Source organism: Bufo bufo, chromosome 5, assembly GCF_905171765.1.
Source record: "Bufo bufo chromosome 5, aBufBuf1.1, whole genome shotgun sequence".
Classification (NCBI taxonomy): Eukaryota; Metazoa; Chordata; class Amphibia; order Anura; family Bufonidae; genus Bufo; species Bufo bufo.
This window is the reverse complement of record NC_053393.1, coordinates 406,439,972-406,463,957: the sequence shown is the minus strand read 5'-3', so window position 1 is coordinate 406,463,957 and position 23,986 is coordinate 406,439,972. Positions and strand designations below refer to the sequence as shown.

At 43.6% G+C, this 23,986-nt stretch overlaps 1 protein-coding gene across 2 annotated transcripts in view; it reads left to right on the top strand.

The window, feature by feature from the left end:
* The window catches only part of SGO1 (shugoshin 1), a 39,261-nt gene extending 16,255 nt beyond the window's left edge, over positions 1 to 23,006 (top strand). Inside the window, exons 7-10 of one of the 2 annotated variants that reach the window (XM_040433058.1) lie at positions 11,638 to 12,498; positions 14,260 to 14,460; positions 18,918 to 19,047; positions 21,960 to 23,006. In XM_040433058.1, the coding sequence (XP_040288992.1) occupies positions 11,638 to 12,498; positions 14,260 to 14,460; positions 18,918 to 19,047; positions 21,960 to 22,098 (1,331 nt within the window). In that variant the 3' untranslated portion in view covers positions 22,099 to 23,006. Of the gene's footprint in view, positions 1 to 11,637; positions 12,499 to 14,259; positions 14,461 to 18,851; positions 19,048 to 21,959 lie in introns of both variants that reach the window. The other variant, XM_040433057.1, reaches the window with a different exon arrangement.
* The last annotated feature ends 980 nt before the right edge of the window (positions 23,007 to 23,986 follow it).

Below are 23,986 nucleotides of genomic sequence, written 5' to 3'. Positions count from 1 at the left end.
GAGCACTTATTCCATGTCCAGAAAGAGCCTACAATGAGACCTAATGTCCAGAAAGAAAAGAAGGTATGGGATACTATTTCACTCTCTTTTTAGTAAAAAAAAAACTAGTGGAGACTACAGAACGATTATAAACCTAAAGTCTCTAAACAGATATCTACAATACAGACGGTTCAAGATGGTGACAATAAAATCAGTAGTGGAGCTCCTCTACAAGGACTGCTTTATGGCCGTATTGGACATCAAAGATGCCTATTACCATCTTCCAATTTTTCCAGAACACCAGAAATACCTCCCGAGTGGCACTGAGATTTCAGGGGAGATTGAGACATTTTCAATTCCAGGTGTTACCCTTTAGGATTTCAATAGCCTGAGAATATTTGCGAAACTGGTCTCAGAGATGGCAGCCCATATAAAGGGAGAAGGACATCCTGTTCGTACCATATTTGGACGACTTCCTGATTTGTAGCCCCATCAAGTCAAAAATGTTTATATCATGTTCAGCAGGTGACGCAGATCATGTCGACCCTCGGTTGGATCCTAAACGAGGAGACGTTGAGGCTAGTTCCAGAGAATGCTGAACTGCGTGGTTCAGAGATCCTTTTTAACTCCAGAAAAAAAGCAGAAGGTAAGGTCAATGGTTCACTCCCTGATAGACAACCCTCGAGTTTCTATAAGGAAAGGGATGTCCGTGTTGGGAACCCTGACCGCCTGTATCCCGGCTGTGCAATGGGCCCAGTTACATTGCAGAGCTCTTCAGTGGGAGATCTTAGGGGCTTGGTCAGGCGAGGCAAGAGGCCTAGAGAAGAAAGTTTTAGTCTCAGCTCAGACATGTCAGGCCCTAGATTGGTGGCTTTCTCTGGACAATCTAACCCAGGGCGTTCCTTGGAGAATTCTAAACCCCCTTGTGATGACCACGGATGCCAGCCCACCGGGATGGGGGGCCGCATGTGGGGGGAACCTTATTCCAGGAATTATGGAGTTGCCCGATTTTCGGACAATTCTTCAAATCTGAAAGAGCTCATGGCCGTCCTTCGGTCCCTACAGGGAGTTCTTCCCCTAATCAAAAACCGACATGTGAAGATATTATCCGACAATGGCTCCGTTGTAGCATATCTGAACCATCAAGGCAGAATGCGGTCCGAATCTCTGGGAGCTCTGGCAGTTCAGATTTATTTCCCTGGTAGAGGGGAGAGCCTTGTCTTTGTCGGCCCTTCACATCAGAGGGGTGGACAATTGGAAGGCGGATCGAGTCGTCTGTCTCTGGATCAGAGGGAATGGTCCCTCAATCAATACATTTTTTCCAGGATAGTCAGACTGGGGATTACCACAAATAGATTTGTTTGCCACCAGAGCAAACAGGAAGGTGAAAAAGTTTTTCTCCCTGTCACCAACAGACCTTCCGAACGCAGTGGATGCCTTGCTTCAGCTGTGGAGCCAGGGTCTGTTATATGCGTTTCCCCCTCTTCAGATTATCCCCAGGAGAGGACAAGGCAAAGATAATACTCATAGCCCCTTTCTGGCCCCGGCGAGCATGGTTTTCCTGGCTGAGGATCATGTCTATAGCCGATCCCTGGGTCCTGCCGGAGATCCCGGATCTTCTTATGCAAGGCCCAATTGTTCATCCCCCAGTGAAGGGACTCTATTTGACGGCGTGGCTTTTGAGCGGCACTTGTTGCTAGACAAAGGGTTATCGGAGTCTGTTTCTACCATGTTGCTAAGTAAACCACAAACTGTAGGGCCAAGCATACAATAATAAGCTTGACCAATTACTCCGAAAGTGAAATGGCAAAATGTACTGATCCCCTAGGGGACAAAGGGGGTAAAACTTAACATTTAATAATATAAAAGTAGGAAGTGCTAGCCAGGATGAAACCCTCAAAGACAAACAAACAAAAAGACAGCCCAGGTGGGCCTGGACAAACAAACACTGAATGGTAACAGTATCAGATGGCATGTAAAAGGAACGCTCTCACCCATCAGAAGCTGTAGAAGTTGATAGTCGAGTCACTTTCAATAAAGCAGGCTTCCATACAGTGGACTGAGATACCATTCAGAGATGGTGCCAACGATTGACCTTGGCATGGATAGGAGACGGGAGCAGAGAGTCCCTAAATCACCCTGACAAGGGGCAGGGACTAGAACTCCCTACCTATCTATACGAGGTACTTGCCCCGCAGGGGGCGACCCTGTCCGGATACATTTCCCTAATCCCAGGCGGTATCCCTAGTACACCCTACTGGAGGTAAACTCCCAACGTGTCACGTTTCGTTCCACATGAACTCATCAGGAGAGATGTACATAAATGATGGCAAGCAAAAGGAAAAGCTTGCATTAGAAAAAGGGGAAAAAATAAACACAAAGTTTGGCAGTGGTTGGAGCTTGTATGAAAAAGGGAAAAGAGAAAGTCCTAAAGGGGGGCCAGGCCAGTGGGACCAAGGCCACCCAAAAAAAACCTCAAATAGCCTGTGCACAGGCGCAACGGTGGGTGAAGCCTGCTTGAGTCCAGGTGCGACCCAGGGTATAGTATCCAACTAAACGGCTGTCAGCAAGGAATGCCTACCTGTCAGCGCTTTTTAAATGCAGAAAACAGCGCGCCAGTATTCCCGATCCACCCTTACTAAACCGGTAACCACCAAAATTTATGCCAGAACTTGGTGGGCGTTTTTTAAGTTCTTGGGTGTTTCTCCCTCTACTTCCTGTCAGCTCCAGCTCACTAAGGTTCTAGATTTTCTCCAGAGAGGGGTAGAGAAGGGTTTAGCAATAAGTACGTTAAAAGTACAAGTGGCAGCCCTTAGTGTTTTGTTTGACTACAAATTAGCTTTTCATCCTTTGATTATTAGGTTCTGTAAGTCAGTATCCAGGAATCTCCCTTCTAGGATGCTTAGGACGCCCCCTTGGGATCTCAGTCTAGTATTACAGGCAATGGTTAAACACCCTTTCAAGCCTATAGATACCTTGCCGATCAAAATGCTGGCTTTGAAATGTATCTTTCTAGTGGCCATTACCTCGGCTAGAAGCATAGGCGAGCTTCAAGCCCTCTCCATAAGTCCTCCATACACTATCATTCAGGAAGATTTGTCTTAGAACCGATCCAGCGTTTCTCCCAAAAGTAGTATCGGACTTCTATAAAGCCCAGGAGGTGATTCTCACTTCTTTCTGTGCAGAGCCCAAAAATCAGAGGGAGGCGGAGTTTCACTGTCTGAATGTTAGGAAATGTGTTTTAGAATCTATGGAGGCTACTAAAGACTGGAGAAAATTGTCTTCCTTCTTCGTTTTGTATTCCGGTCAGAACAAAGGGAAATCTGCTAGTAAGGGAACTTTAGCTAGATGGATTAAACAGGCTATTTCTCTAGCTTATCTTTCTATGCAGAAACCTGTTCCTTCCGGATGGTCTGCCCATTCTACCAGAGCAGTTTCTACTTCATGGGCAGAAAAAGCAGAAGCCTCCATACAGGGCATATGCAAAGCAGCAACTTGGTCTTCTGCTTCAACTTTCTATAGGCACTACCTAGATTGAATCTCTCAGCGGTGTCTGATCTTTCTTTCGGGCGTAAGATTCTTCAGGCTGTGGTTCCCCCCCCCTCCCTAATTTTTCACTCTCCGGGATATCTCCTGGTGCTGTCATAGGACGTAGGGATAAATGATAATTACTTACCGGTAATTTGATTTTCTGAAGTCCATGACAGCACTCTTCTAATTCCCCCCCCCCCCCCCCTATTGCCTTCTTTTTCCTGTTTCCTAAAGTATTGGTGATGGGTCTGAGTTTCTATTTTCACAAGGTGTGCATTAAAAAAAAAAGGAAAGAAAATTTAACGCTAACCGAGGAAGAAAAGAAGGTTGGGTTGGCCCAAACAAAATGAATGGATCTAAGGTGGTCTCTCGTCTCTGGAAACTACTGAATGAGGGAGAGGCTCCTTTTAATTTATACCTGTGGGTTTCCTGTCCTGGGCGGCGGATCCTCTCTCCTGGTGTTGTCATGGACTTCGGAAAATGTAATTACCGGTAAGTAATTTATAATTTATTTTTATTTTTCTGGCAACGGTCTTGTTTGAGGACTTGGTGTCCACATTTTGTTTTGAGTTAAGGTGACCCAAAAATGGGTATTTTGTGCTTTTTTTTTTTTTTTTTTTTTTTTTTTTGTCTAACTATACCACCTTTTGGGGGTCTGATCATCTCTAGTCCATTACAATACATTGTGCATTGTAATGCATTGTCTGTCAGCTTTTACACTGACAGAGTGCCTATGAGGCCCAGCCTAGGGACTGGATCTCATAGGCTTTCGTAGGAGGCAGGCCTTGATCCCTGTGGAAGGCATCAGGCTGCCATACCAGTCATCAGGCCCCGTCACCGCAGTGCGGGGATCCGATGGGGTGGGGGATGGTGCCTGTACCCTCCGCAATCACAGTCAGCATTGACCGTGGCATACAAGGGGTTAATACGCTGGCATCTGTGTATCCACCGATGCTGGCGTATGCAGCACGGGTTCGGCTGTAAGGAGCGGGTGCAGCCCCTGCCTGATCAGAGCGCTATACATGTACCGCGCTGGTCCTGAAATAGTGGCCCGCAGCACTGTACATGTACAGCACAGTTCACCAACTGGTTAATGAGCCTGGAACAGGGAGAAGAGTCATAGGGGTCTCTTCCTATGTATAAGTGCCCCACAGCATTTTTTTTGCACAGCAGGGTTCCCTGCCAGTTTTTCTCATTTAAAGGGAATCTGTCACCTTCTTTTACCATTTTAAGCTGTCGCCATCGCTATGTTCCCCACGTCATCGTCTACCTTCTAGAAATTCTCCGTCCTTCTTCCTGTCGTCGGCCAGAAAACTCGCGCAGGCACAGTACTGCCTGTGGCCTGCGCGATCATCAAGCTCCTCAGGGCAACAGCGCTCAGGTTACATCACTGGGCTCGGCGCATGCCCAGTGAGACTTTTGAGGCTGTTGCCCTCAGGAGCTTGATGATCGCGCAGGCGGTACTTCCTGGCCGCCGACAGGAAGAAGGATGGAGCATTTCTAGAAGGTAGACTATGACGTGGGGAGGGGGCGGAACCGTTTGCCGGGCTGTGGGAGGTAATTTAAGGATCAGGAGGTGTTCTTAGGCACTGCAGGGGGGCGTCACTGGGCACCAGAGAGGGGAAAAAATGCCCCGCTGGGCACCTTTTATATCAAAAGGACAAAACGAAATAAAGTAAAAAGAAGACTGCTGGAAATAAGGTACTTTCGGGAACATAGCGATGGTGACCGCTTAAAATGGTAAAAGCAGGTGACAGATTCCCTTTAAAGGAAAAAAATAACTTCAGTTAGAGACAATCCCAGAAATGTTCTTGTCCTCCGCATTTGTAAGCCAGCTGGTATACATATTATTTTAACTAACTTAGGCTACTTTCACACTAGCGTTTTTTGCGGATCCGTCATGGATCTGCAAAAACGCTTCCATTACAATAATACAACCGCATGCATCCATCATGAACGGATCCGGTTGCATTATGTCTTCTATAGCCATGAACACCATTGAAAGTCAATGGGGGATGGATCAGTTTTCTATTGTGTCAGAGAAAACGGATCCGTCCCCATTGACTTACATTGTGTGTCAGAACAGATCCGTTTGGCTCCGATTGGTCAGGAGGACAACAAAACGCTGTAAGCGGCGTTTTTGGTGTCTGCCTCCAGAGCGGAATGGTGGCTGAATGGAGGCAAACTGATGCATTCTGAGCGGATCCTTTTCCATTCGGAATCCATTAGGGCAAAACTGATCCGTTCAGGGCTCTCACAAGCGGTCCAAAATGGATCTCAGAAACAGAAAGCCAGAACGCTAGTGTGAAAGTAGCCTTACATGTTGTATTTATTTTAGTCATGTATATTCTTCCATTACTTTCGCCAGTTAGTTTGTTACCCTCTGTGAAACTCGCTGGATCCTATAGCATCTGCTGTGTGGACAGGAAGTCGTTTTTCTCTATTCATTCCTATGAGAGCCTCAATGTCAGTCTCGTAGGAATGAATAGAGGAACTGACTTTCTGTCTACACAGCAGATGCATTGGGGTCACATAATCTAACTGGCTCCACTTGAATGACAGCTGAGCTGCAGTACCACGACACAGCCTCTACACAGTGGACGGAGCCATCTGCTGCCCGGCTCCGTCCATTTCATATTTTACATTGATCTGACATTAAGGGCCTATCCCAAGGATAGGTCATTAGTATCCAAGTCCTGAAAAACCTCCTTATTACTTTACATAGTTTAGTATTGTCAACCAAAAGTGATATTTTACTGTGAAATGTCTAAGACCATGAATGAATGTATTACAGAGAGTAGGACCCATTATTGGGTTCGGTGTCTATTGCTCCTGGGCCGGCTCTTCCTCTCCCTGTCATGCTGAGAACAGCCATCGACCTGGTGCAAGGGGAGCAGGCCGCAGTTGTGGCCTGTGATTGGCTGCAGCGGTCATGTCACCCCCTGAGGATAGGTCATAATTATCAATACCTGGATAACCCCTTTAGTTCATAATTGCTCAAATAAATAAGCACTTTCCCATAAATATTATATATCTGAGAATAGTACCTCCTCTTCTACGTGGCCATCTCAATGGAGTTCAAATGTTAATATGCCTTTTAACCACTTCAGCCCCCAGTGCTTAAACACCCTGAAAGACCAGGCCACTTTTTACACTTCTGACCTACACTACTTTCACCGTTTATTGCTCGGTCATGCAACTTACCACCCAAATGAATTTTACCTCCTTTTCTTCTCACTAATAGAGCTTTCATTTGGTGGTATTTCATTGCTGCTGACATTTTTACTTTTTTTGTTATTAATCGAAATTTAACGATTTTTTTGCAAAAAAATGACATTTTTCACTTTCAGTTGTAAAATTTTGCAAAAAAAACGACATCCATATAGAAATTTTGCTCTAAATTTATAGTTCTACATGTCTTTGATAAAAAAAAAATGTTTGGGTAAAAAAAAATGGTTTGGGTAAAAGTTATAGCGTTTACAAACTATGGTACAAAAATGTGAATTTCCGCTTTTTGAAGCAGCTCTGACTTTCTGAGCACCTGTCATGTTTCCTGAGGTTCTACAATGGCCAGACAGTACAAACACCCCACAAATGACCCCATTTCTGAAAGTACACACCCTAAGGTATTCGCTGATGGGCATAGTGAGTTCATAGAACTTTTTATTTTTTGTCACAAGTTAGCGGAAAATTATGATTTTTTATTTTTTATTTTTTTTTCTTACAAAGTCTCATATTCCACTAACTTGTGACAAAAAATAAAAAGTTCTATGAACTCACTATGCCCATCAGCGAATACCTTGGGGTCTCTTCTTTCCAAAATGGGGTCACTTGTGGGGTAGTTATACTGCCCTGGCATTCTAGGGGCCCAAATGTGTGGTAAGTAGGTAAATGACCTGTGAAATCCGAAAGGTGCTCTTTGGAATGTGGGCCCCTTTGCCCACCTAGGCTGCAAAAAAGTGTCACACATCTGGTATCTCTGTATTCAGGAGAAGTTGAGGAATGTGTTTTGGGGTGTCTTTTTACATATACCCTTGCTGGGTGAGATAAATATCTTGGTCAAATGCCAACTTTGTATAAAAAAATGGGAAAAGTTGTCTTTTGCCAAGATATTTCTCTCACCCAGCATGGGTATATGTAAAATGACACCCCAAAACACATTCCCCAACTTCTCCCGATTACGGAGATACCAGATGTGTGACACTTTTTTGCAGCCTAGGTGGGCAAAGGGGCCCATATTCAAAAGAGCACCTTTCGGATTTCACAGGTCATTTTTTACAGAATTTGATTTCAAACTCCTTACCACACATTTGGGCCCCTAGAATGCCAGGGCAGTATAACTACCCCACAAGTGACCCCATTTTGGAAAGAAGAGACCCCAAGGTATTCGCTGATGGGCATAGTGAGTTCATGGAACTTTTTATTTTTTGTCACAAGTTAGTGGAATATGAGACTTTGTATGAAAAAAAAAATAAAAAAAAAAAATAAGCATTTTCCACTAACTTGTGACAAAAAATAAAAAATTCTAGGAACTCGCCATGCCCCTCACGGAATACCTTGGGGTGTCTTCTTACCAAAATGGGGTCACTTGTGGGGTAGTTATACTGCCCTGGCATTTTCCAGGGGCCCTAATGTGTGGTAAGTAGGTAAATGACCTGTGAAATCCTAAAGGTGCTCTTTGGAATATGGGCCCCTTTGCCCACCTAGGCTGCAAAAAAGTGTCACACATGTGGTATCGCCGTATTCAGGAGAAGTTGGGGAATGTGTTTTGGGGTGTCATTTTACATATACCCATGCTGGGTGAGAGAAATATCTTGGCAAAAGACAACTTTTCCCATTTTTTTATACAAAGTTGGCATTTGACCAAGATATTTCTCTCACCCAGCATGGGTATATGTAAAATGACACCCCAAAACACATTCCCCAACTTCTCCTGAGTACGGCGATACCAGATGTGTGACACTTTTTTGCAGACTAGATGCGCAAAGGTGCCCAAATTCCTTTTAGGAGGGCATTTTTAGACATTTGGATACCAGACTTCTTCTCACGCTTTGGGGCCCCTAGAATGCCAGGGCAGTATAAATACCCCACATGTGACCCCATTTTGGAAAGAAGACACCCCAAGGTATTCAATGAGGGGCATGGCGAGTTCATAGAAATTTTTTTTTTTTGGCACAAGTTAGCGGAAATTGATATTTTTAATTTTTTTCTCACAAAGTCTCCCTTTCCGCTAACTTGGGACAAAAATTTCAATCTTTCATGGACTCAATATGCCCCTCACGGAATACCTGGGGGTGTCTTCTTTCCGAAATGGGGTCACATGTGGGGTATTTATACTGCCCTGGCATTCTAGGGGCCCTAAAGCGTGAGAAGAAGTCTGGAATATAAATGTCTAAAAAATTTTACGCATTTGGATTCCGTGAGGGGTATGGTGAGTTCATGTGAGATTTTATTTTTTGACACAAGTTAGTGGAATATGAGACTTTGTAAGAAAAAAAAAAAAAAATTCTGCTAACTTGGGCCAAAAAAATATCTGAATGGAGCCTTACAGAGGGGTGATCAATGACAGGGGGGTGATCAATGACAGGGGGGTGATCAATGACAGGGGGGTTGATCAATGACAGGGGGGTTGATCAATGACAGGGGGGTTGATCAATGACAGGGGGGGTGATCAGGGAGTCTATATGGGGTGATCACCACAGTCATTGATCACGCCCCTGTAAGGCTTCATTCAGACGTCCGGATGCGTTTTGCGGATCCGATCCATCTATCAGTGGATCCGTAAAAATCATGCGGACGTCTGAATGGAGCCTTACAGGGGGGTAATCAATGACAGGGGGGTAATCAATGACAGGGGGGTAATCAATGACAGGGGGGTAATCAGGGAGTCTATATGGGGTGATCACCACAGTCATTGATCACGCCCCTGTAAGGCTTCATTCAGACGTCCGGATGCGTTTTGCGGATCCGATCCATCTATCAGTGCATCCGTAAAAATCATGCGGACATCTGAATGGAGCTTTACAGGGGGGTAATCAATGACAGGGGGGTGATCAGGGAGTCTATATGGGGTGATCACCACAGTCATTGATCACTCCCCTGTAAGGCTTCATTCAGACGTCCGGATGCGTTTTGCGGATCCGATCCATCTATCAGTGCATCCGTAAAAATCATGCGGACATCTGAATGGAGCTTTACAGGGGGGTGATCAGGGAGTCTATATGGGGTGATCACCACAGTCATTGATCATGCCCCTGTAAGGCTTCATTCAGACGTCCGGATGCGTTTTGCGGATCGGATCCATCTATCAGTGCATCCGTAAAAATCATGCGGACATCTGAATGGAGCTTTACAGGGGGGTGATCAGGGAGTCTATATGGGGTGATCACCACAGTCATTGATCATGCCCCTGTAAGGCTTCATTCAGACGTCCGGATGCGTTTTGCGGATCGGATCCATCTATCAGTGCATCCGTAAAAATCATGCGGACATCTGAATGGAGCTTTACAGGGGGGTGATCAGGGAGTCTATATGGGGTGATCACCACAGTCATTGATCATGCCCCTGTAAGGCTTCATTCAGACGTCCGGATGCGTTTTGCGGATCGGATCCATCTATCAGTGCATCCGTAAAAATCATGCGGACATCTGAATGGAGCTTTACAGGGGGGTGATCAGGGAGTCTATATGGGGTGATCACCACAGTCATTGATCATGCCCCTGTAAGGCTTCATTCAGACGTCCGGATGCGTTTTGCGGATCGGATCCATCTATCAGTGCATCCGTAAAAATCATGCGGACGTCTGAATGGAGCTTTACAGGGGGTTGATCAATGACAGGGGTGTAATCAATGACAGGGGGGGTGATCAGGGAGTCTATATGGGGTGATAACCACAGTCATTGATCACGCCCCTGTAAGGCTTCATTCAGACGTCCGGATGCGTTTTGCGGATCCGATCCATCTATCAGTGGATCCGTAAAAATCATGCGGACATCTGAATGGAGCTTTACAGGGGGGTGATCAATGACAGGGGGGTGATCAGGGAGTCTATATGGGGTGATCAGGGGCTAATAAGGGGTTAATAAGTGACGGGGGGGGTGTAGTGTAGTGTAGTGGTGCTTGGTGGGACTTTACTGAGCTACCTGTGTCCTCTGGTGGTCGATCCAAACAAATGGGACCACCAGAGGACCAGGTAGCAGGTATATTAGACGCTGTTATCAAAACAGCGTCTAATATACCTGTTAGGGGTTAAAAAAAAACACATCTCCAGCCTGCCAGCGAACGATCGCCGCTGGCAGGCTGGAGATCAACTCTCTTACCTTCCGTTCCTGTGAGCGCGCGCGCCTGTGTGCTCGCGTTCACAGGAAATCTCGGCCATCGCGAGATGACGCATATATGCGTGACTCTGCGCAGGGCTGCCACCTCCGGAACGCGATCCTGCGTTAGGCGGTCCGGAGGTGGTTAAAGAGGACCTTTCACCTGGAAAAACATTGTGAACTAAGTATCCTGACATATACAGCGACGCCCAGGGATCTCACTGCACTTACTATTATCCCTGAGCGCCGCTCCGTTCTCCCGTTATGTCCTCCGGTATCTTCGCTCAGTAAGTTATAGTTGGCGGAGTCTGCCATTGTTCTGCTGGGCATCTCCTCCTAGGCTGTAGCGCTGGCCAATCACAGCGCAGAGCTCACAGCCTGGGAGGTTTTTTTCTCCCAGGCTGTGAGCTGTGCACTGCGATTGGCCAGCGCTACAGCCTAGGAGGAGGAGACGTCCAGCAGAACAAGGGCAGTCTCCGCCTACTATAACTTACTGAGCGAAGATACCGGAGGACATAACGGGAGAACGGAGCGGCGCTCAGGGATAATAGTAAGTGCAGTGAGATCCCTGGGCGCCGCTGTATATGTCAGGATACTTAGTTCACAATGTTTTTCCAGGTGAAAGGTCCTCTTTAAGTGACCGTCTTGTGTGTACACTGTCTATATTTTGGTACCTTAAGAGATAATGTAATAGAAGTTTTTCATTTGTACTAATATTATACTGTTCTAATCTGCCTTTATCAGCACTCATAGTGGACTAAATGATTATTTTTCACTTTATTTTTTTTTGTATGTTTGCTTTAATTGCCAGCATGGGCTTCTAGCTCAAGTCAACCCAAGTCTAATCTCGAGAAACCAAATTCGGAAGCTGAACAGAATAATAGTTTTTTAAGAAATGTGTCTATGAGACGCCGTGCCTCTAGCTTAAACGTCTGTATAGAGGAATTGCCCATTATAAAGTCACTTGAGGAAGAGCCAAATCTCAATCCCAGGTGTGATGTTTCTGAAGAAGAAATGCTGATTCCTGCTGAATGCTTAAATAAAAGTAGTAATGATGGAGTAATGGACGTGTACCCTGATCAGAGCCCATCAAAAGAAGAATTTATTCCATTTACAAACCATTCACAGATATCAAGTTCAACCCCTGAACCCAAACCAAAGCAATCTCAGTCTCTTAAATGCAAATCAGAGTCTCGCGCTGGGAGGGAAAAGGTAAGGAAAGGCAAAACAGATTGGCAAGGTCCTGTCCAGCTGAAAAAGCCTTGGGAAAAGTCAAAACCGAGGGACAGATCAAAGAGTCGAGAGAGGAGTGCAAGCAAACCGATAATCTCCAAAGACAAAGTCAACACGTCCTTAAATTCAGGTGATGCTTATGATTTTTCCTGTGAGGAAAGCATACACATAACACCTTTTCGGCAAACCAAACCAGGCAGCAACCTCGAAGAGAACGAGGAGCCAGTCAATGACCAGTCATTGAAAAGCCCCAGCAGTAGTAGTGAAGAGGAGCTCAATGACAGCTTGTATGTGCCTACTAAAGCCAAGGCCAAAAGTCGTAATGTGGAGCAAAATGCAACATCACTTCCTTTAAGACCGCGGTCCAAACGAAACAAACCTCTGCAGCAGCAAAGTGCCGAAAAGACTGAAAATAAAAGCAGTGAACAGGCTAAAGAAGGTTTGTGGCTTTGTGTGTGTAGATGTGTTATATATTATAATCATTCTCTAAGTTGAGCCTATAAAGCAGTAGAAGACGACCACAGACATAGTATTTAATAGTATGACATCAGATGATTATAATGAAAATGCATTTTTGGTGATGCCCCCCACGAGGTGGTAAATTGGATGGGGGGGGTATGTGGTGATCTTTTCCTTTTGACTTTTAGCTGCATCACCTTACACCTAAGCATACGAACAGTTTTATCCATTACAATGACTAGGACTGTGATGTTCATGAATGCGCTCTCATTTAAGCAGCCTTTGGGGATTTTGTTTCATGGAACCCAGTCTATTATACACTACTCAGAGTTAGGGATATTTGGCTTGTGGGTGAAATTTCAGGATGAACTCTGTACCCCAGAACTCCAATGACCTGAGGGCCGCCCTTCAAGAAGAGTGGGACGCCATGCCTCAGCAGACAATAAGTCGACTTGTGAACAGCAGGAGACGTCGTTGTCAAGCTGTAATCGATGCTCAAGGCCACATGACAAGTTTTTGAGACATTGACATTTTTTGTGGGGGTATACCCACCACTGGTGTTGGCTTTTGTTTCTAAAAATTGTTTGGCATGAGGAAATCACCGTTGCATGCTTCTACTGAAATGCCCTACTTTCATGATGTAATATCACTGTAGACTGAACATTTTACGTTTTCCATAAATTTCACCTGAAAGCCAAATATCCCTTACTTTGTGAGTAGTGTATTTTTTCCTGACAGGTCTCAAAGTCTGTCCACTAACTTTCTGTAGGAAATGATGAAATATATAACCCTAATCTTCCCTCGTAGGGCTCTAAAGTAGTTTGACTTATTGCTTGTCAGTGATGGAGCTTGATGGCAGGTGAGCTACAGGACCTCCTAGGCACCATTCTCTTGCCAAGCTCCTTACAGGAGAGGCTTCTGCCAAGTGAATTGCCCGCTCTGCCTTGTTTATCCCACCATTTGACTAAACTGCAAATGTCGGACAGTAGTTTAGCTAATTGCGTGTTGTATATATTGGCCTGAGATTAAAGCAAACCCATCACCTTGAAAATGCAGTGCAATCTGCTTGCAATATGCCATAGAGCAGAAGGAGCGGACCAGATTGATAAGCATCTTTGCATTTTATTTTTTTACTTTTACAAGTGGGTGGTCTTAGTCATTGACTGCAACTTTTCTGGACACTGAATAGGGCGGCCTACTTGGCTCTTCATCGAAAGGGCATTGATTTAAAGAAGACTCAGCAGCAGGATCATTTCTATTAAAACGGATATACAGTTGGCTAGGGTCCTGTGGTTAACAATGACAACTGCATGGCGAAAATCTGTAATACTGTTTCAGAGCGTTTTAAGTCCAAGTAAATTCGGACTTCTGTGAACCCAGGGGTGGAGAGGGCCTGTGGCGAACACAGACAAGCTGATGGAGTAGAGTCCCAATTTGCATTTGGAATTGAACAGTTCTCTGCAATGGATTTTTGCCATCCAGTTATCGTAATCAGCGGGATCAATCCTAACAGGCAGTATTTCAGCTTTAATGGGGTTGATCCAGCCAACATGTCCTTTTTATAAATGAGTGAAATACAAGTTGAAATGCATCCTTTCCAACAAAACTATATGTCGATAGCTTCTCCTGCTCTTTACCATGCTGCCTGCAGATTGTTCCTCATTCTCTCTCACTGATGGGTTTCCTTTAAGGTGCATAATCTAAGATATTTAAATGTGTTGTCAATATTAAATGATTTCAGATGTCGCCAGAGGAAAGAGAAGCACAAGAAATGGTTTCAAAGGCTCAGTGGAGACTGCGCTCAAACCTAGTAAGACCCCAGATGGAAGCAAAGAAAATGTCTTGATGCCAGAACGCATAAATACGAAGGAAAACGCCAAGCTAAGCACGAATGTCCACGCTGCTCAGGACGACCGGGTGTATTCTATAGACAGGAATATGTGTAGGCTCTTATTTATATACGTTTGTATCCTCCTGAAAATCTGTGCACCTTATTAGCCAGCAGATAGAAGTTATAAATTGAGAGTTCTCAGCCATTGATAGCTTTTTAAAGGGATTATTCCATGGTTAATATGAAAATACATACATAATCTAGTACATGACAAAACTAGAACCAGCTCTGTACCGCACATGGCTCCAGAGATCTCCCCATTCGTTGCTCCTATTAATCTGCTAGATTTATTTCAAGCTATCAGGTTAGGGGGATGTGGCCTTTATCAGGGATGAGTCCTTTCTGCCACAACTGGTGGCAGTTGAAGGATGGAACTGAGCATGTGCTTCCATCTCAGTGAGCAGGACACGGAAATTAGAAGAAGAGCAATTACAAAAATATTCAGATTCAGGTGCTTGTTTGAAAACTAGAATATTTTTCATGGGACAACCCCTTTAATGGCTAAATGCTAACAAATGGCAAGACTACTTGGGTCTCCTTATCAGGCATTGTATAAATCAGAATATCTGCAGTCACAATAGTTATACACGAAAAGACATCGGACTAGTATAATAAATGAGTCAAATGACTTAATACAGAACACTAAACCGTTGTAGCAGTGAATACCGGAGCAGTTGATGGAGAAAGAGTTTGAAAGTTGTATTGTCCTTTGATTGAGATCTGGTCCATGGTTATAATGTACCCACCAGGTCTGAGGAGCACATTTCTTAAAGGGGTTGTCCAGTTTCAAGAGGAAACTGGACATCTCAGTGGGTCAACCTGTAATAAAAAATAGATTATTGCTTACCTAACAGATCCCACACTACTATTCCTGTTTTCCTGGCTGCAGCAGTGACATCGGGTCAAAAACATGTCATTTCTGCAGCCAATAGATGGTCTTTTCAGCACACCTCTGAGTCTACTGATTGGCTGCAGTGGTCACATGTTATGTAGGGACGTTTTTTTCCTTTTTTGCAGGGAAATGTTCCTATTGTTGGGGAGAGCAGTGGGCTCCTGACGATGTGTCTCAGATTTAGGGGGGGTGCCTATAACACAGAAGAGGGACAGGTCTGAAAATATAGATTTCAAATTGTCATATTTTTGCAATGTTGGATAGTTCCTGTGCAACTTTCCTAAGCATCTCCAGATGTGGACTGTAGGTGACAACCAGAAGCATCTGATGGTTTTATTGTTTTGGTCTGTATTGTAGGAGCTCACTTTCTGATATTCTGGTTGCTCTGGCAATCTGTCAACCGTTTTTGAAAGGTTGCATGATTCAAAAATGTATTTTTGAGGCCACCAAGGTGTGTGTGCATATCTGTGGTGTTGGAACATATACAGTTGTATCTAAGAGCTTGACTATAGGCTATGTAGTTTTTGATGAGTTTAGGATGAAAGCTGTCGCATCTGAGGTATATTGGGTCGGCCATTGGCTTCTGGTACAGTGATGTCTCGATCTTATTGTCCTGTATCTTGATTTTGATGTCTACAGTAGTTGAGTGGAGGGATGTAACTGATTGAAATGTTTATGGAATGTTTTTATTAATACATCAAGCTTGGCCATGGAAAGATTTGAACAATGTGGTTCCATTGCAGTACACGTCTGTTATAAATATATCCTGTCACCAAATGAAAAGTGGTTATGAGTAAGTTACTCCATAGATTTACCACCAATTCCCTTATTTTCCATGAAGACCTTGCAGGATGTTAATCCATCCTGGGGTGAGATAGTGGAATGTAAAGATTCCACATCCATGGTGGCTAGCATAGTTCACTCTGGCATGGGACCTATTGTTGGTTGTATCTTGAAGGTAGCTGGCTGTATTCTTGACCAAGGGTTTAAGAACAATTTCGACCCATCCAAAAATGTGCCCTGTACATGATGGTGCCTACACATGAGGTTATCAGTCTCCCTGGATTTCCAGGTTTCTGTACTTTGGGAAGCATGCTAAATGTCCCTAATTCTGGAATGGTCATGTGGCACTATACCGACTCGTCAGAAAGACTAGAAATAATTGTATTTAGTTTGCACCACTTGCTGCATTTACCACACTACTTCAGATATTGTCTGATACCATATTGATGAAAAGACCAAAATAGATTCAAAAGCCTGCTGTTTGTTCCTGTTAGGGATGAGCGAATCTACTTCGGATGATACATCCAAAGTCGATTCGCATAAAACTGTTTAAATACTTTACGGAGCGAGCGCTCCGTACAGTATTAGAATGTATTGGTTCCGATGAGCCGAAGTTATTACTTTGTGAAGTCTCGCGAGATTTCGCATAATAACTTCAGAAATTGATTTATACTGTGAAAAAAAATAATTCCTGAACTCTGGTTTGGTTCCAAGTGGTACCTTGGAACCGAACCAGAGTTCAGGAAATGTTTTTTTACAGTATAAATCAATTTCTGCAGTTGTTATATACATACAGTATTGAAACAAAGTTTTATGCGAATCGACTTCAGATGTTTCATCCGAAGTCTATTCGCTCATCCCTAGTTACTGTCTATTCAGTTGGCCATTAAAAGGTATTGGTGTGTACAGTCGTGGCCAAAAGTTTTGAGAATTACATAAATATTGGAAATTGGAGAAGTTGCTGCTTAAGTTTTTATAATGGCAATTTGCATATACTCCAGAATGTTATGAAGAGTGATCAGATGAATTGCATAGTCCTTCTTTGCCATGAAAATTAACTTAATCCCAAAAAAAACCTTTCCACTGCATTTCATTGCTGTCATTAAAGGACCTGCTGAGATCATTTCAGTAACTGTCTTGTTAACTCAGGTGAGAATGTTGACGAGCACAAGGCTGGAGATCATTATGTCAGGCTGATTGGGTTAAAATGGCAGACTTGACATGTTAAAAGGAGGGTGATGCTTGAAATCATTGTTCTTTCATTGTTAACCATGGTGACCTGCAAAGAAACGCGTGCAGCCATCATTGCGTTGCATAAAAATGGCTTCACAGGCAAGGATATTGTGGCTACTAAGATTGCACATCAATCAACAATTTATAGGATCATCAAGAACTTCAAGGAAAGAGGTTCAATTCTTGTTAAGAAGGCTTCAGGAAAGTCCAGCAAGCGCCAGGATCGTCTCCTAAAGAGGATTCAGCTGCGGGATCGGAGTGCCACCAGTCCAGAGCTTGCTCAGGAATGGCAGCAAAGAAGCCATTTCTCTCCAAAAAAAACCCATCAGGGACAGATTGATCTTCTGCAGAAAGTTTGGTGAATGGACTGCTGAGGACTGGGGCAAAGTCATATTCTCCGATGAAGCCACTTTCCGATTGTTTGGGGCATCTGGAAAAAGGCTTGTCCGGAGAAGAAAAGGTGAGCGCTACCATCAGTCCTGTGTCATGCCAACAGTAAAGCATCCTGAGACCATTCATGTGTGGGGTTGCTTCTCATCCAAGGCTGACTCACAATTTGCCCAAAAACACAGCCATGAATAAAGAATGGTACCAAAACACCCTCCAACAGCAACTTCTTCCAACAATCCAACAACAGTTTTGTGAAGAACAATGCATTTTCCAGCACGATGGAGCACCGTGCCATAAGGCAAAAGTGATAACTAAGTGGCTCGGGGACCAAAGCGTTGACATTTTGGGTCCATGGCCTGGAAACTCCCCAGATCTTAATCCCATTGAGAACTTGTGGTCAATCCTCAAGAGGCGGGTGGACAAACAAAAACCCACTAATTCTGACAAACTCCAAGAAGTGATTATGAAAGAATGGGTTGCTATCAGTCAGGAATTGGCCCAGAAGTTGATTGAGAGCATGCCCAGTCGAATTGCAGAGGTCCTGAAAAAGAAGGGCCAACACTGCAAATACTGACTCTTTGCATAAATGTCATGTAATTGTCGATAAAAGCCTTTGAAACGTATGAAGTGCGTGTAATTATATTTCACTACATCACAGAAACAACTGAAACAAAGATCTAAGAGCAGTTTAGCAGCAAAGTTTGTGAAAACTAATATTTGTGTCATTCTCAAAACTTTTGGCCACAACTGTATATACAAACATGCCTGCTGCAGACAATCAGTGGTACACAGTACGTGATGACCAAGGCCAGTGGTTGTGCGCACATGATCAGTTGGATGGGCATACCAATTTGGCACTTGGCAGAAAAAAATATTCCTTAAATGCATAGTAAATAGAATAGACTGAAGTAAAATATAAAGAATTCCCTCATTTGGAAATAACTCCTAACCTTTTCTGAAAAAGGCATTCATTCTTGGCCATAAAGAGCCGTCCATCTGTTCTGTGCCAAAGAGCATTTTAATCTGCCCTTCTTTTGATATGCTGCATAAGGTTCTATATGGACTGTTCTAATGGCAATGTGTGCAAAGCCTAAGACAGTTTATTTGTGACTCGCAGTGACCTTCTTTTGCCATCCTATTTCAGGTGAATTTGAGGGTACTTCTGCATCTCAACGTATCAGCCTGTTAGATGTCACAAATCTGTCCACAGGCTCCGGGAGTATTGAATCAAAGAAACACTCCTTCCCGTTTTCTGACGAAAAAAGGAAAATGTCTGGAAGTTGCATGAGGAAGAGGAGGTGTACAGTGACGGTCAATTACGCAGAGCCAAGTCTCAACAAGTGAGTACAAAGCTTACATTTACCATGTTTATACCAGCAGTATTTAAAGAGGACCTTTCATCTGAATCAAGTAAGTAAACTGAATATACATACATGGAGAGCGGCGCCCAGGGATCCCCCTGCACTTACTATTATCCCCGGGCGCCGCTCCGTTCTCTGGTTATAGGCTCCGGTAAAGTCACAGTTAGGCTCCACCCATTGGAGCCTGCCGCAGTCTCCTTCTCCTATGCTGTAGCGCTGGCCAATCGCAGCGCTCAGCTCTTAGCCATGCTATGAGCTGAGCGCTGCGATTGGCCAGCGCTACAACATAGGAGAAAGAGACGCTGGCAGGCTCAAATGGGTGGAGCCTAACTGTGACTTTACCGGAGCCTATAACCGGAGAACGGAGCGGCGCCCGGGGATAACAGTAAGTGCAGGGGGATCCCTGGGCGCCGCTCTCCATGTATGTATATTCAGTTTACTTACTTGATTCAGATGAAAGGTCCTCTTTAACACCTTAATGACTAGGTTTTTTTTTTGTCCCAAAGCCATAACTTTTTTATTTTTCTATTCACATAGCCGTATGCAATATTGTTTTTGTATAATATTTTTGAAAGTTGTACTTTCTAATGTCGCCATTTTCGGTTTCATACAACTAGTAGGAAGCGGGGGGGAAATTCCAAATGGGGTTGCATTATAAAAAAACACAATTCTTCCACAGTTTTATGGGTTTTGTTTTTACAGTGTTTCCTTTGCGATAAAACTGACTGTTGTTTTCATTCTATGGGTCAGTACAATTACAGCAATACCACATTTGTATAGTTTTATTTATTTATTTTGAGTTTTAATACTGAAGAAAATAAAAACTGGAAATCGTATCTTTTCTTTACGTCGCCATATTCCGACGCCCATAACTTTCTTTTACTTCTATGTGTTCGGAGTGTATAACAAATTATCTGTACACACACACAGATCATTTTTTATACACACTAACTATTGGTCTGATTGGTCAGATAATTTGTTGGTGTAATATGCCCTAAAGGTAAATCGTTCCTGCAGATGCTTGTTCCCAGTAATCTGAATGATTATTGATTCACCTACAGTGATGCCCATAATTATTCATACCCCTGGCAAATTTTGACTTAGTTACTTTTATTCAACCAGCAAGTAATTTTTTGACGGGAAATGACATAGGTGTCTCCTAAAAGACAATAAGACGATGTACAAGAGGCATTATTGTGGGAAAAAAACATTTCTCAGCTTTTATTACATTTGAGCAAAAAATACAAGATGTTCCGCACTGTGGAAAATCTCAGAGGACATGGTTGGAAGCCAAAAGGGACACCTGTGCTGGCCAGGAGGATAGTTATAGAGGTGAAAAAGAATCCAAGGATCACCACCAAGGCCATCCTGGTGAATCTGGGCTCTGCTGGTGGCAAAGTCTCAAGGCAGACAATCCAACGGACACTGCACACTGCTGGGTTCCACTTCTCCAGATAAGGCACACAAAAGCTTGCTTGGCCTTTGCGAAAGCTCATCTGGACAAAGAAGACGACTTCTGGTCTTCTGTGTTATGGTCAGATGAAACAAAGATTGAATTGCTTGGTCACAATTATGTTTCCTTCATTTGGCGCAAAAAAGAAGCCTTCAACCCAAAGAACACCATCCCCACTGTCAAACATGGTGGTGGGAACCTAATGCTTTGGGGGGTTTTCAGCCAATGGACCAGGGAACCTAATCACAGTAAACGGCACCATGAAAAAAGAGCAATACATGAGAATTCTCAACGACTACATCAGGCAGTCTGCAGAGAAACTTAGCCTTGGGCACCAGTGGACATTTCAGCATGACAGTGACCCAAAACACACAGCAAAAGTGGTGAAGAAATGGTTAGCAGACAACAACATTAACGTTTTGGAGTGACCCAGCCAGAGTCCAGACTTGAATCCAATTGAGAATCTGTGGAGGGAGCTAAAGATCAGGGTGATGGCAAGAAGACCCTCCAACCTGAAAGATTTGGAGCTCATTGCTAAAGATGAATGGGCAAAAATACCTGTTAAGACATGCGAAAAGCTGGTCTGCAATTATAGGAAGCGTTTGATTGCTCTAATAGCCAATAAAGGCTTTTCTATTGATTTATTGAGAAGGGTATGAATAATTTTGGACTGGACACTTTTTGCTCGAATGTAAATAAAAGCTGAGAAATGTTTTTTTCCCCCACAATAATGCCTCTTGTACATCGTCTTATTATCGTTTGGGAGACACCTATGTCATTTCCAGTCAAAAAATTACTTGCTGGTTGAATAAAAGTAACTAAGTCAAAATTTGCCAGGGGTATGAATAATTATGGGCAGCACTGTAAATTGACCTTTAGGGCTTTATTAAACCAACAGATTATCTGACCAATTTCTGTCCCAATCAGACCAATATTTGCCATTTGACCAATGATTGGTCAGAAAATATGTCTGTTATAATAGTAGATTGTAGAATTGAGTTAGAGGTTATGCAGTGCTGTAAAATTGATGACCTATCCTCAGGATAGGTCATCAATGTAAGATCTGCATGCCGATCAACTCTGGATACGTCATCAATATTACAGCACTGCACAACCCCATTATGACAGCTCTATTGTTGGTTTGATGGGCCTAGCTAAAGGTGCCCAGAGCAGAGCATTGATCAGTGTGATGCTGTCAGTCACTCGCCCCCTTTCCTCCTCTGGTCAGAGCGTATGGTCTGACTGAGAAAGTCAAGCGAGGCTGTTTACCATGCTAGAAGTCCAAAACAAGAAGTTATTGAAGATCCAGGACATTACATCGAGTAACCATCCCCTCTATTTTTTTTGTAAAAAAAATAAAAAATGTTAATATGTGAGAATGTTTGATGGTAGTGTCCCTTTTAAATAGGAATATTTACAATGTAATTTTACCTTCCAGGAAACTCAGAAGAGGCGACCCCTTTACAAATACGGAGTTTTTACTTTCTCCCATTTTCAAGAACGATAATCCAAATCGTAAATCTGCTACCAGGAAATCGCTTGCAAAATACAATGAAGCATTTGTTGGCTGTCGTTAATGGACTGAAAACTACCAACTATTCTAAATGTACATATTGTAAATGCTAATAAGGGTCTGTGTGGCCAATGCAGGATGCCCCCACTCATAACTTTAGACAACAGGCCACCTCTACTGCTTGGCGTAACATCCGGAAAGTTGTATGTTTGCTTTTCAGCTGTGACTTTCACAGGAACTGCAGACCCTGGACTTGTACATACTAGTAAATGGAAATCCCAGCCTAGAAAGGGGAATGCCACAGATATCAATATACAGTTATATATACTGGCAATTAACCTGACTCCTGTTGTGAGCAGGAACCTCCACAAAGGTGTAGGTATCCTTTAACATCTTGTGTCCTTCTCTGCTGGAGGTAGTCACTTATTACATCTAGATACAATGTGTCACAGCGGTGCACACTGCAGTACGTATTCATCATGCGCCTCACAACGAGGAAAGAAGCCGGTGTCTGGAGCTTTGTGTACAATGGCTCAGTGATACATTGGACGACTCTATTGTAATAATACCGTCATTAGTACGAAAGGTGTCAGTGTCCAGTGCTTAAAAGGAATCTGCCACCATCACACTTCCTGAACTATTATCTGCTGTAAGCAGTCCGATTTTATTTTCCTTCTGTCCCCCATTCCCTTGCAGTCAGCGCTCAAAGCTGCAGAGGACTCCTGTGCACATGCAGTGTGTTTCGGTGCAGCTTTAAGCGCTGACAGCAGGGGAGTGAGAGACAGTAGGAAAATTGAAAAATGCAATCTACTCTTTCTGTACAGTACTACTCATGTAGCACAGCTGATAATACTGCAAAATTGTAGTGACTAATCCCCTTTAAAGCTCCAGACACCATGTTCTGCTCTTAAGCCATTAAGGCGCTAGCTGCATGATTTTAGCATCTTGTTCCCTGGTCAGAGATCCCCCCCCCCCTCTTTTCCTTCAGGCCAGCGATGCTTAGTTGGGCTCCCTTGCTGAAAACATCCTGTTTGACATCCCCGCAGCCATTCACTGGCGAAGGCCGGATCCCCTTGCGTCACGTGACCATTTTGTCCTGATGTCGGTCATCACCACAGTGATATGCTGTGCTATTGTCAAACTGGATGTTTTCAGCACGGGAGCCTAGTGGAGCATCGCAGGCACGGGGAACCACCACCCTGTTCTTGCACAACCCTATTTATTTAAGGATTACAGCGTTGGTGTTGTACATTATGAATTGTTCTCAGCGTTATTATGTAAAATATACATCTATGTATTTGTAAATATTTACGTGTACAGATTATATATAGCATTGTCTGAAGCCACTGTGTATTCTTGATTACTCTTTTCTCAAACACCAGAATAATTTTAAGTATACCTCCAGTTATCGAAAATGTGACGTAGAGACAGACTAGAAGTTTGGAGGCGTTATGGGCTCTGAGACTTCCACCCATTCATTAGATCAAATCTGCTAACGCATTCAGTAGAGCACTTAGCAGCTTTGGATTCTTTTGTCTTGCTTCCAGCTTTACACAGGAGAGTAGAAGATTGGTTGCAGCCTTGCATTGCGGTCTACGACCAATCTTGAGCTCTCCCCAGTAAACCAAGAGAAGCCAACCTGAGCTGAAGCTGACGTATGCTCCATTGTATGCTTAAGCAGCTTTACTATGTAAAGTCTGTTACACAATGGATCCACTATGTACCTTCTAGTGTCTTGAGATTTGAGTAATCAAAGTAAAACAACTTTAATTTGTATATCACATGCCTCTAGAAGCTAATAGTTTACTTTATGCTGAATTTGTGATGACTTGGAAACAGTAGTGGCCTCCATTGTGCTGTAGTGACACAGGAACCGTCCTGGTGAAGTCCATTTTCCTTGAATAAACTCATTTCATAAAGTATACACACATGAAGTGGAGGTGGCAAATGTA